The sequence below is a fragment of the Sturnira hondurensis genome, unplaced genomic scaffold, assembly GCF_014824575.4.
Source record: "Sturnira hondurensis isolate 20B ecotype Veracruz unplaced genomic scaffold, ASM1482457v3 Scaffold0022908, whole genome shotgun sequence".
In the NCBI taxonomy this organism is placed as follows: Eukaryota; Metazoa; Chordata; class Mammalia; order Chiroptera; family Phyllostomidae; genus Sturnira; species Sturnira hondurensis.
In genome coordinates this window covers 3,129,350-3,142,921 of record NW_028095539.1, presented here as the reverse complement: position 1 = coordinate 3,142,921, position 13,572 = coordinate 3,129,350, and the positions used below count along the sequence as shown (strand labels likewise).

General features: G+C 61.4%; 1 protein-coding gene across 2 annotated transcripts in view; it reads right to left on the bottom strand.

Annotated features, from left to right (window-relative positions):
• The window catches only part of LMX1B (LIM homeobox transcription factor 1 beta), a 78,281-nt gene extending 69,287 nt beyond the window's left edge, over positions 1 to 8,994 (bottom strand). For both annotated transcript variants that reach the window (XM_037036623.1, XM_037036624.1), the window contains exons 1-2: positions 8,525 to 8,994; positions 7,545 to 7,731 (exon numbers count right to left, since the gene is read on the bottom strand). In XM_037036623.1, the coding sequence (XP_036892518.1) occupies positions 7,545 to 7,731; positions 8,525 to 8,663 (326 nt within the window). In that variant the 5' untranslated portion in view covers positions 8,664 to 8,994. The remainder of the gene's footprint in view (positions 1 to 7,544; positions 7,732 to 8,524) is intronic.
• Between the last annotated feature and the right edge of the window lie 4,578 nt (positions 8,995 to 13,572).

Below are 13,572 nucleotides of genomic sequence, written 5' to 3'. Positions count from 1 at the left end.
GAGCAGGCGGGTAGGCGAGGCCCCTCCGGGAGGCCTGTTCTGGAGGCTCCATTCTCTGGGCCTCCCACACAACCTAGACAATGCATTCCTGCCAAGCAGGGCGTCTCCAGCTCACTTTCCTGGCAGGCGGGAAGGAAACATATAGTGACTGAACGCCCAACGCAGGCTGGCACCTTTGCATTTGTTTCACTTTATCCTCAGAGAATGATCACCCCTATTTCACAGAGGGGAAGACTGAGGCTCCAGAAGAGCCCTTAGCCTGTGTCACGGGAGCCAGCGCCATTCCCTTCCCAGATCTGTCCTTGCAATCTTGCTCTTTCCTTTGAGAAAATGTGCCCCACGGAGAGGGGACCTCCATTCGAAGGAGGTGGCCCCAGAGCACCTTGGTTCTCTCCATCTTCACAGGCTCCGCGCTCCAGGCCTGGGCGGGCTCCCACTCCCCGACTGCCCAGTAACTATGGCAATCCACTTGGTCACATGACAACAGTCACCGAGTCCCTGTGGAGAGCAGGAGGCAGGAGAAGGGGAGCAGCAGTCACACCCAGCCCCAGCTTGTCCCGGCCAGCGCTGCTGCTCCTCCTCTCCCATCACCGCGGCTGCAGCACTCAGCAGAGGCGCCTGGAGGGGCGGGGCGGGGGGGGGGGGAGAGGGGGGGGAAGCTGCCGGCCGGCGGCCCTGTGTTCTAGCACGCTCACTTTGCTCTATGCATCTGGCCAGCACCTCGGTGGGCTGCTCACTCCTGCCAGCCCTGGTGGGCACCTCTGTTGCTCTAGGCAGCCCTCAGAATCCACCGAGGCTGGCAACCACCTCGCAGTTCCCAGGGAAACCTCTCGCAGCACCAGCAGGCCAGGAAGCAAACATCTTTGTTTCTTCTGGAACCAGACTCCGGGAACCGGGTTTTTCCTTCAGCGACACTTCCCCCAGTTCACCAAGTGCGGGGCCAGCCAGGTGCTCTGCCAGCAGCCAGAACTCTGGGTCCAGGCCTATCTGAGCCAGGCTCCCGGTGGAGACAAAGCCCTCCCCCACCCCAATGTATGCGCACACTCTCTGAACCCCTACACTCCCCCTCACCCCCCTTGGGGCCCCAGGGGCCACCAGGCAGGTCCTGCAGCTGCCAGTCAAGAAGCTGAACAGAAATGGATAGAATACTGCCCCGGGAATAACAAAGGAAGGGCCCACGCAGAAATTTATTTGTACTGATCAGGAGAAGCAAAGGTACAGGGCCTCGAGGAAGTGCTGTCAGCCAGGCCTGAAACCCAAGAAAGTTGCCACTCCGAGCACAGTGGCCCCTTATACCCACCACTCCACCACGCAGCAGCACTTAAAGCAAACACAGGCCCTTCACTGCCCCGTCAGTTACACCTTCCCCCCAAAACTACACAAACTTTGAAAGATTTTTCGGACAGAAGATGGATGCTTCAGGAGACTCGAGGTCAAGGCTAGGCTGTTTAAAGTATATTATTAACAAATAAACATTTACTACAAAAAAAGGGGGGAGAAAACCCTATAGGCCACCGGGGAACCAAATCATGTTGCTTTTGGCTTCAAATGACAGGAGACATTTATGACATGAATGGAGCGCACCAGCCGGCCGATGAAATGGCAAGCGTCTGCCGCTCCGCTTCCTCTGCCTTGTGAATCAACTTTTTCAAATACGGTTTTCAGCCTGGCCCTCCCCTCCCCACCACCGTCTGCCACTCCTGACTGCAGTGGCAATATATATACATATAAATAAAATTTTGATTTTGCTCCTTGCTGCCATCAGCACAGAATCCAGGGGTTAGAGAGGGCTGGGTCAGCCAGAGAAGCAAGGGCCTAGGGCCCTCTTGCACCCACAACTGACCGCCAGCCTGCCCAGGCTCCTTGGATGAGGGGACCATCCCCACGCTCCCTCACTCCCCTGAAGCTGAGGCCTGACTGTCCAACAAATTGGAAGTTACAACTCGTGTCGCTGAGAGCATCCTCCACTCCTCAGCCTAACTAATGCCAAAGTACGACGGGTCCCCCGCCCTCTTTTCTGTTTTAAAAACCTCGTAGCCGCAGGACAGAGGAAGTTCTTTGGGGAGGAGGCTCTGCCAGCCCGTCATGGACCAAAAAAACCTCCCTGGGCTGGAGGAGCCTTCTGACTGCTTGGGCTGGTGACCTTTTAAACCTCGTCTCCTTTCTGAGAAACACACAGATCCCTGGATCTCTCCCCCACATGCCCCCTCTTCTGAATCCCCCCTTAAGCTCGGAGATGTTGGTTGAGCTTTATTTTCAGTCACTTGAATCACAAAAGCAGTAAGCACGAACAGTTGTCCAAATGCGAAATGATAATATTGAGGGTGCTTTTCCAAACGAGACCCTGCAGATGCTAATTGCTCCCCAGTGGGAAGGTGTCTCTCTGGTCCAACGCCCGCCCACCTTGGCTCCCAAGGAGAGGTAGCAGGTCCAGGTCCCCATCACGTTGCGCTCCACTCCACCGTCCGTCCTTCCTGATGATGCAGAGCTGGCATCTCATGTCACCCCCACAGTCAGAAGCTGTCCTGTCTCTCCGGACCCCACGGAACATAGAGCACTCACTGAAGCCCCGGCAGGTGCCCTGCGTACTCCTCACCACTCCCTAGGCAGTGACATCACCACCCCCAGCTTGCTGATGGAGAACCCAGCACTCAGAGACGGGCAGCCACCTGGCTAGGGATGCACAGCTGCTGAGCGCTGGGGCTGGGATGTGAACCCAGGTCTGCCTCAGAGTTGAAAGCTCTTTTCATCACTGAGGGAGGCAGGACCCTCACAGTGTCCCCAACAAAGGGAATGGTTTTCCCAGCGGTGCCCAGTGTGCCCCATCTTCCCTGCACAGAGAGGCACACAGCAAGCCCTACATTCCAGCCGCACCACTCTCTGACGTGGAGCCCACGGGCAGTTCCCTGTGTGTCCTTGGAGACAAGGCACTCCTTGCCATGCTGAAGCTGGTACGAGTAACAGCAATAATTTCCAGGCAACAAGATGCCGGGTCCTCTGGGCCACATTATCTCGAACCCTTACAAGAATACTTTCCCCTAGGAGGACACATCCCCATTTTACAGGAAGGGGCTCAGGTAGGTGCCAAGGCTGTGTGGTCCTTAACCTGGCCCCGCCAGACAGGGAGGGAGGAAGCCGAGGGCCACCAATCACATTCCTGAGAGGAGATCCTCACAACCTGCTCCCCTCACGGGAGAAAAAAGCGGCAAACAAATGAGGCTACTCCAGCCCAGGGCCTGGGGAATACGGGGTGAGCCAGGAGTCAGCTGTGAATAATGCCTCCGTTCAGCAGAGGGCTGCAGCCTCAGGAAGGCCTTTGCTTACCCTTCCGCCAGCAGCCAAGGTGCTGAGGTTAATGGAGAGGTGCCCTCCCACGGGCCACAGTGTCCCCAGGCTCGGGCTGGCAGAGTGAGCCCTTCGGCCCTCAGATCGCCAAGGAGGGCGCTACGGAAGCCTTTTCATAAGGCAATGCGATGCCCCTTCCTTCCAAAGAGACCCATTTCCTGGGACAGGCCCTTACCCCAGGCTGGGGGCAGGGGCGTCCACAGCCCTGAATGAGTTGGGTGAGGTCTATGCCAGCTGGGGTGCCCACCGGCGGAGGGGTTCCTGCTGGTAACTGGCACCCTGCAGGAAGGCCTATGGGAGGCCTCCGGTGTTGGGAGACGCAGCAGCCAGAAAAGACCCGCCGACTCTGCTCTTCCCCTGCACCACACCGGGCCCTGCTGCCGCGGGTGCTCCCAGGCGCGGGGAGCCTCCCAGGAAGGCCTTTCCCGGTGTAAACACTTCCAAGGAAAGGAATGTGCCGGGAAGAGCGGGGTTGGGCCACTGGAGCTCTGTGCAGCCAGCTGGGGTAAATTAAAAAAAAAGAAAAAAAAATCACCCCGGGACTCTGACGGCTTTTTGTGAAACTCAATCAAAGCCTCGCTGCCCGCCTCCTGCCGAGGTGGGCGCACCCTACCTGGGCAGGCGAGCCCAAGGGGATCCTCGCAGGCTCGGCGGGGCCCTGCAACTGCGGTGGGGAGGCGAGGGCGCCCGGGCAGGCCCCACTGGCGGAAGGGCGCCGCCAGCCCGGACCGGGTGCACGGCACCGGCGGGAGCCTCGCGGCTTTCGGCGCACGCAGGCTCCTGCTCGCACACCGACGAGTCTCGGTCGCCAGACCTCGGAGCTGTCTCACAAGTGATCAGACTCCATTTTGTGACAGATTTTTGGACTCTCCCGCCAACCCTCCCCCCTTCCGGAGCCTCCTCCAGGAATTCGCCACCTCCTCAGGATACAAACCCTTTCCAGACAAGCGACAGACGGCAAGAAAAGAGTTACATAATTCTGCTTGGCCAAACCGCCAAGAAAAAAACCGGGGGATGATATGTTGTCATTTTTCCATGTGTTCTCCGGGGAAAGAAGGAGAGGGGTGCTCGGGATTTCGCGTTTGGAGGCCGCATCTCCTCCCAGTTTCTAGCCGGGTTTTCTGTCCGAAGAGCCCCGGCTGCCGAGGGGCCAGAGCCTCGGGCACCGGAGAACAATCCGATGCTTTGGGGTTTTTTCCTTAGACGGAGGGCCCCCAAAAAACACGTAGGAGAAAAAGGAGACTTTCGAGTTCTGTGCGAAAATGCCAAATGTCGTTCCCTGCCCCCCTGCTCTTTTTGCGGGTGCAGGGCATGTTGTGGATTTTTATCAAATGCTGTTAAATTCGTCCGAATGTCAATCAATTACCCCCGTGGTGCGTAAAATAAATGCTACACCTCTAGTGTCCAGGATCTTTGAAAACAAATCGAGTGGAGAAAGAGAGCTTAATAAAAATTGCCCCCTCTTTCTAAGAACCAAGCCCCGCTGCTCTTGGCGGGGAGGACTCGTTTTCCAAAAGTTACCGTGGTGGGGGGATTGTTAATTTCCCAATACCGCTGACGCACAGACAAGACAAAACCGAGAAGGCACGTTTCTGTGCCCACTTGCCTGGATTCTCGTCTGAAAGCATTTACGCACAGATGCAATAAATATGCCTCTGGGATCCTCAAAGAAAAAAATAAATCGTGAAATATATTTGTATTGTGCAAAGAACACTGCTTTCCTGTGAACCCCGGCTTGCCTGGCTGAACTAACTGCCCTTGAGAAACGCTGAAGCAATACCTGCCCCGGGAATCTGTGCCCAGGACTGTCTTGCTAACAGCCCCTCCTCGGCTCCCAACCAGCCTGCCCAGCACAGGTAGCCAACTGGCGTTACTGGAAGAAAGAGGAGGTCAGGGAGGAGTGTGCACCCTGAGGGCGGTGAATGATGCCCGTGCCCTGAGGCTGCAGCCCTGCAGGACCCAGACTTGGGATTTGAGATTCGCCCTCTTCCAAAGTTCACTCGTAAGCACACCCCTACTGCCCTGAAGAAGAAAGCTCTTGGGAGCCTTTTTTTCTTTTTAAAACAAATATACTTTTGACAAAGCGATCGCAAATGTTTAATTGTTTTGTAAAACGAGGGGGTGGGTCCCTCAGCTCTAAGGGGTAACATCCAGTTCCGATTTTGTGACTTTACAGTTCGGTGTTCTGAAGAAGCAGGCGTATCATCCTCTCCTTGTTTGAAAAAGCAGCTCCAGCGGCGACTGGGGCAGAGGTGAGGGCTGGGGGGGCAGAACGCGCCGAGTGGGACAAGGGGTTGGAAGGAGCAGTGCCAAGGTGCACAACAATTTCAGAAACCTGCACAAATGACTGGAGGCCCATTTCCAGTTTCCTGAGCCTCCTGTCCCCACGTGTTGAGTCGACCAGGCTGGTGACCGAGCCGAGTGGAAAGTGGCACTGCCAGGGCCCCGGCTCAGGCTGGGCAGGCAGAGCAGTGAGGGCTGCAAGACAGCAGGACGTGGGTGGGCTGCACGCTACTGAGCCCAGCTGAGGGGCTGCTCCCAGGCCGGCCCAGAGCTGCCGACCACGCTTGCCGAAAACCACTTTCCCCATTTCATCTGTGCGTCCCTACGCCTGCCTGTGGCGGAGCTCACTGGCAGCTTCACCTTCTCCTGGAACTAGAACCCCATCAGTCCAGGGCACAACGCAAAAGTGATCAACAGCACTGTGCCTAACCTGGGGGCGCTCCAGACAGAGGGGGAGGCCTCCGCTGGGCTCCGGGGACCAGTGAAAGAGCTGACTCTGGGAACCTGACCCCAGCTCCTGCCCGCAGAGCCCCCAGCCAGCAAGAAGAGCAAGGCACAAAAACAGCTCCTGCTAGGCCCCCAGACCAGGGGAGCCCAGCCAGATTAGGCCCTAGTGTGGAGCTCAGCTAGAGTCTTCCAGAGTAGAACCTGATGCCCTCCTGAGGGCTCTGGCCTCCACCCAGCAGTGGAGGGGCACGCCAGCTGCTCCGATTCCCACCATGGCCTGGATTGGGAGAGTCCCTGCCTATAGCAGGTAAGCTGCTTGGACCCCTGGGCACTGGCAGCCCAGCCTTTTCCCAGGGGTTCGGGCACACACAGTCCCCTCTGAGCCCCCAACCACCTGAGCAGCCTACCCACCCTGTAAGCTCCAACTGAAAGAGTTTTCCAGGCCTCACTAGAAAGTTGTCACAGGCACCCGCTTGCCCCTAGTGCTGCCCTAGGGATCCCCACGTTCCTCTTTTGGCTGCTGCACCTCTCTGCCTCCTTCTCAATCATGCTGCCAGGCACACACCCAGACTGGGGGAAAGAAAAAGGCGCATTTACTAATATCTGCCCCAAACCCCTTACCAGGCAAATTCACAGTCTCAGCTAAAAACAAGTCAGTAGGCAGAACTCAACCCACAGCCTCTGGCCTCAACCCTGAGGCTTGAGCTACACTGGGCAGAGCAGGCCACCCCTCCCCAATACACAGTTTGCAAAACAGAAAGCATGCTGCCCATGGCTGATTTGGTCAGTTCCCCACCCTCAAGGGGAGCCCCAGATTGTGGTTGGCCACTTCTTGAGGTCCTCTTCCTACACAGCTTCTCCAGCCAAAGAAAATCGTAAGTACAAAATTCCCGCATGGAACGGTTTGGGGAGGAGGACATCCTTTTCTCTCCACCAGGGACTAAAATTGCAGCAGGGTGCCTGGGAGCGAAGGGGCATGGGGGTGCTGTTCAGGCAGTTCAGCACCCCCGCTCTCCACCTCCTTGCTCCAGGAATCCCAAGCCGCCACAAATGCAGCCTTTGGGCTTGGAGAAGCACACCACGAGGGCCTGACTCCCTAAAGCACTGCCTTCGTCTGGAAATCAATTCTTGGCGCCTAATTCAGGCCTCCCAGGACAGCTGCATCCATTCCCCAGTCAGCCCAGGGCCTTGTCCTGTACCCCAACTCAGCGGCCCCGCGAAAGTTTTCCGCTGCAGCAACTGGGAGGGCAGCAACTGGGAGCTGTCGAAGGCTCGCGGCCACCCCACTAGTGTCGTCCGGGCTGGGATGGTTCGCTCCTGCGGGAGACGCGCAGCCCGCGGAGCCCTCGGCATGGACTGGCCCAGCGGCGCACAGAGCCGGCTGCAGGGCGGCCGTGGGCCGGCCTGGCAGGGGGCGGCCAGGCTCGAGCACAGGGCGGCGGGGAAGGAGGAGGACTGGAGGCGCTTACTGTTGGTAGTCTTGTTTGCAGTAGAGTTTCCGATCCCGGAAGTAGCAGCTGGTGGTGAGGGCTTGCTGACACGCCGCGCACTGCAAACACTCCTCGTGCCAGGACGACTCGTTGACTCGCATCAGGAAGCGGTCGGAGATGGGCCGCTGGCAGCCCTCGCAGACGGCGGGATGCGGGCAGTCGGAGCCTGCAGCGCACAGGGCGAGAGCCAGGCCGTCAGCGCCCACAAGCCCGGCCCCCGCGTCCCGGCTGCCCGGTGCCCGGTGCCCGCAGCCCCCGCTCCAAGGGAGAGGGCAGCCCTGGAGCAATACCCGCCGCGCCAAGGGCCGGGCAGCCTCAGCTACTTCGTCCTAGTCCGCGGACTCCGACGCCGAGAAGCGGCCTGGGCTCCGCGCTGTGCTTTCTCCTCCGGAGATCCAGCGCTTGGTATTTAATACGTAAGAGAATGAGTACGGCGCGGGGTAGCCGGCTGGGACGGGGGCAGCGAGGTGAGGCTGGGGCGCTCGCTGGCTGACACGCCCCACAGTGGCATACGTGGTCTTCTGTCCTCGACCTCCCCCAAATCTGTGGTTTGGGTGACTCAGGGGACATTTTTCTTTTAGAAGCTCCCCCTCCCCAAGTGACCTGGCATTACTCCCAAGCTTGCCCAGGTGACTGCTGGGGTCCTCCGTCGCCCCTGCAACCCGCCTCCTACCTCCGGCCCATTGTGGCATCTCTAGATCCGAGGCCGGATGAAGATGGGGGGGTGGAGGCTGAAGCTGTCCTCTAGGTGATGTCCCCACATCCCTCTGTCCCCACAGGATGGCTGTCTAGCTTGTCGCCCCTCTGGTGATTACTACAGAAGTTTTCTGTGTCCCCGCACATCCCCATGTCCTGCAAACCACTTCCTTTATCAGTTGCTCTAGACGCCTGCTTCCACCTAGGGACGAGGCCCCTGTCCCCTGCTCGTGGCCACAAGGGCGCCCCGACCCCGCACTCACCCAGAAGCACCCCCAGAGTGGCGGGTCCGGGGCGCAGGGCGTGTTCCTCCATCTTGATGCCGTCCAACATCTTGGCGCAGTCCGTCTGCCCGCGAGGGAAGCACCTCTCCAGCGACTCGGGACCTGTTGCTATATCCATGGGACGCGGGGCGCGCTGCGGGCCCCGCCAGCCAGGGTGCTCGCCCGGCAGCCCGCCGGCCCGCTCGCGGCCGCCGCCGCCGGGGCCGCGGCGCCGGGGAGGCGCGGGCCCCGCGGGATTGGGGCTGCGGCTGGGGCCGCCGGTTGCCCCCGGCAAGCGTGCAGCGCCGGCGGGCTGGACCCGAGTCCCGGCGTCGTGCTGGCGGGCCGGTGCGGCTGCAGTCCGCGCCGCGCTCTCCCGGGCACTCGCACCCACGCGCGCCGGCTCCTCTGTCACCTGCTTGTCAGCCCCGGAGCCGGGTTGCGGCGGCGGCGGCAGACGGAGCCGCGGGGAGGAGACGGCGGCGGCGGCGGTGGCTGCGGCGGCGGCGGGCGGGGGAGGGGGCGAGGCTGCAGGGGCGGCCCCGCGGGCTGCGGGGGGGCGCGGGCGGCGCAGCGGGGTCCCGGGCGGGGCGCAGTGGGCCGCGGGGCTCCCGGCGCGCTCCCCGCGCTACTCCAGTGCCATGGTGCGCCCGAGGAGCCGCTCGGTTTAGAGCTGGGGCTGGCGGCGGAGGGATACTCCGGCCGGGAGCCGCCTCACCCCTCCTCAAACTTCCTGACATTTGAACTCATTGGAGCGCCTCGTATCCCTGCGCCGGGATGAGCCGGCGGCTCCACGTCAAATAGTGCCGTCGCCGCCCCCCTCCCTGCGGGAGGGCTCCCCGCGCCCCCAGCTTGCGCCCCTCGCGGCGCCTGGCTCAGGGCACCGGCTCGGGAGGCCCGGCCAGGACGAAAGCCCTCGCTGGCCCCTCTCAGAAGTTTGGGCTGCCCTGCAAACAAATCCTTCTGCCCCACCCCCTTGAAAAATTGATTTGGGAGTTGGGGAATGAAGGCTTTCTTTTTTCTTTCTTGCCTTCTTTATTATTAATATTTTGTAAAGCTACAGCGCTGAGAGGAGTGGCCCCGAACGCGGCCAGACTGCGCGGACGGCGGGGATCGCAGCGGCCGCACCAGGGGACGGCACCAGCCGGGAACCCAGACTGTCGGCGGAGGTAGGTTGCGCCGGGCTGAGCTGGCATCCGCGGGCCGCGGCGCTGTCCCGGGGCGGGTTCGGTCCTCGGAGAGAGCTGACTACCGGGCCTGAGGGACGTGGACCTGCAGGAGCGGACGGCTGCTGGCCCAGGACGTGCCAAACGGGGCCCTGGCCCATGGAGGGAGGTGAGCCCCGGAATCGGGGTGCGGGGTCTGGGAAGAGTTCAGACGTGGCAGAGATTGGGTGGAGAAGTGAGCAAACGTCGTGGAGGGGCCCCAGGTTAAAAAAAAACAGGGGACTCTGGACAGGGAAGGAAGGTGAGGTCAGGTTCACACGACGGGAAGTTTAGAGGACGATTAGGTCTGGGCAAGGGGGTCCCTGGGAACGGGTGGAGGCAATGGACGGGAACCTGGCCTCGAAGGAGGCGGAGTGAGGAACAAGGGCAGGGGCCGTTAGCTCCAGGTCCGGGCAGAAAGTCCGGGACGACGCGCAGCATTCCGCGGCTGGAAGGAAACCCGGCTGGACGCTGGATTAGGCGACCTTTAGCGGTGGAGGGACCCGGCCAGGGGTCCGTGGGCCGCGCCCGGGGGGTACAGCGCCGCGAGAGGCTGGGCGAAGTGGGCCTCTGCACCCGGGAGCAGAAGGCCGGCGAGACCAAGTGGTCGATGGTCGATCCCAGAGCCAGCGAGGCCCGACACCTACCGGGCCTGGCACCCGCGGTCGCCACTCAGGCCGCCGCGTCCGGCTGCAACGCACCGCGCCAGCACGGTTTCTGGGGCCCCACGAAGGCGCGGCTCGCTGAAAGCAGGGGGGAAGCCGCCTTGGGGCGGGCGCAGGCTGACCCCTCGGGCTGTGGCGGGGCGGTCCCGGCTCCGCTGGAGGAGCTGGGCAGCGGCGCGAAGCGGGGCGGGGGCGGAGGGCACGGGAGGCGGGTCCCCTGACCCCGCTGGAGGCGAGAGGGCGGATCGGATTTGGAGCCTGCGGGAGGCTTGGTCAGAAGTGGCCCCCTGTGCCGTGGGGCCCCGAGGAGGGGCCCGGCTTTGTGCAGGACCAGGGCCTCCCGCCCCACCCCAGCACCCGCGTGTGCGTCTGTGTGCGCCTGTGCTTGTCGAGGGTCTGGCCTCGGAGGCTCCGGCGCGCGGGTGCACCCGGGTTTCTCTGCACATAATACAGTATTTCTGTGTCCCTGGACTCCCTGGGCACCGAATGTGTGACCCTGAGTCTGACTTTCCTGCATCCTTGTGTGCGTGTTTGTGTGAATCCGAGGGTCCTTCCGTGCCTTTCGTGGTTTTGGAGGTCTTTGTGTGTATCCCGTGTCCGTGTCACTCTACGCGGGCACGTTTGCCTTTGTGCATCGTCTCTCAGCCTCTGTATCGTCTCTGGGAGCCTTTTCCGTATCTGTGTCGTCTCTTCGCTTTTGTGTGTGTGGGTCTCCGAGTTTCTGAATGATTCTGTGTGCTCGGGTGTCTCAGAGTTTGGGGTGGGGGTGGTTTGGGGTGTGTGAGTGTGTGTTTCTCTCTGTCTCCGTGTATTTCTCGGTTTCTGTGGGTCTATATCCAAGGCGGTGGATGAGTGGATGTGTTTTTCTCATAGGGTCCTTGACCCTCGGTCCTCGCAAACCCCAGGCCTCGGTCCACTGAGGTTGGGCCAGGGCTGCCTTCTCCTGGTATCTGGGACGGGGGCGGCCCCCGCAGCTGCCTGGAGGAGCGGGCGGCCGGGCTCGGCCACGCCGAGCAGAGCCGGGCGCAGGGCTGTGGGACCGATCGGGCATATTCTGCCCTCTGCTGGTAGCGCTACGTCCCTGCACCTGCTGTCGGGGGAGGAGGCGAGAGGGTCCTGGTTCCAGGTCCCGACCCTTGTCTTCTAAGAGCGCACTTGGCAATCCTCTCCTACCACAGTCCCTGCAGACCCGCCCGGGACCCCAGACTCCCCGTGCAGCGTCCCATCCTCCTCCCCCGTCTCTCACTAACCCCTTTCCCTGCCCCTGGCCTCTTCCTCTCCACACCTCTTCTCCCCTTCGGCTGAATGGGGGCCTCTTATACTTCTCTGACCTTCGGCCATGCGTCAAGAGCTGAGTTGGGGCGGCTGGCTCTGTACAGGTTGCATGCCCGGGGCCACCGGCTGGCCCGCGCTCTGCGCAGGGGGCCGTGCCGGCTGCCCTGTGGGGTGTGGGTGGCTGGTGTATCCTGGGGCACACAGAATTTTGGCAGGTCACTTCGCGCCCTTGCCGGCGTCACAGCCAACACCACCAGAGCAGAGACTGGGAGGGCCAGGGGTGGCGCTCAGAGACACCCCTGTAGCTGCCGAGGTACGCGCAGGGCGTGACTCGGGCTAGGGCTGCTGCCTCTTGTCTGGGAGGCGGGCTGTTTAGTACAGAAATCCGGAGTTCCCTCTCTCCGCCCTTTCTGTTCACTGCCCATTTGTCCCTACCCCCTCCGGGTCACCCTGTATGTCCTGATCCTTGCNCTCCCCCCCCCCCCCCCCCAGCCCCCAGCCGAGTCTGTGGTCCAGGATCCTTCGCACACAGCCGCGCAGGGGCCCGGTCTCTTCCAAGCACAATCACAACTCCTGTGCCTCCAGGCCTCCTCCCCTGCTGAAGATGTGATCCACTGGATGCTAGAACTGGGGCCTGGGCCTGGAGTCGGATACAACCCGTGGGGGCGAGGCCTTGCTTTTCCCCACAGCAGCCAGTAGCATCTGGTACCCCCCTACCCCGCCCATTGGCCTGAGCGACCCTGGACCCACCATGCGGTGCTCTGGTGCTGGCCGATGGGGGATTCCCACAGGCTCGGACTTCAGCGGCAGAAAAAGCTTCAGCTTTTCTTTACCTGAGGGAAGAGGTATTTGGCGGTGCAGGATCACTTAGGAAGAAGCAAAACCAGAGAGACAAGCTCTGGGGTGGGCGTCTGGGCTTCCCAAATCCTGTGGATGCCCCATCTTCACTGAGCCCTCCCCAGTTCTCCTTGCTCCTTTTCTTAGGGCTTTGCAGCCCTCCCCACATGTGAGAGCGACCAGCGTCCTGTGCTCGACTGCCCCCTCCCTGCATGGAGCCTGGTGAGCCTGGTGCACCCCCCCTCCCCAAGCTTTCTGACCAGAGCCTAGCACCAGGGTCCCCTCTCAGTTTACAATCCTAGCTGGAGGCGAGGATCCTGGGCCAGGATGGAGTAGAGGGCGCTGCCTGGCCAGTGCTGTGGGGGACGAGGGTGCAGACAAGAAGCTACACAGGTCCACGATTCCGTTCTGCTGGAGAGCCACTCAGATCCATCAGGGGCAGCCATACTGGACTCAAACTGCTCCAGGCCATGGCCTGGGTTGGGAATTGCTCTTCCAGGGAGGCAGCCCCACATCCGGAGACCTGGGAGTCCTGGAAGTGGAGCTGGGTGGCACTGGGAGAGGTCCCCACACTCCCCTCCTCAGACCTAGGGGTGCTTGCCCCAGCACATGTGGTCAAAGGCGCAGGCCCCTTCTCAGTTAGCAAAGAGATGGCCGTGTGTGATGAGCACCCTGTCACCTCCCCACAGCCCAGGGCAGAGTGTCTGCGGTCTTGTGCTTTGGGGGAACTCAGAGACCCTGTGTTGGGTGGCGGTCCAGAGGAGTGAATGGAGAGAGGTGGAAGCTTCGCTCCCTCTGACTCAGGGCTGGGGCAGGCTCTCTCCCTCCTGGGCTTTTCTAGCCTGGGGGCAGAGGTGGCAGGGGATAGGGTTTTAGGCAGAGTTGGCTGGTGAGGCGCCGTGTGGGTGACTGTGACGGAGGCTGTGTGTGATGTGGAGCACCGCCTGGTTCCCCTGTTCTCTGCAGCTCAGCCCCACCCTCTGCCAGCCCATGGGGTCTCTGGCCACAGACCCATGACTTGTCAGCACAAGGTCTGGGTCATTAGTCATGAGATTCCTCCCTGGTG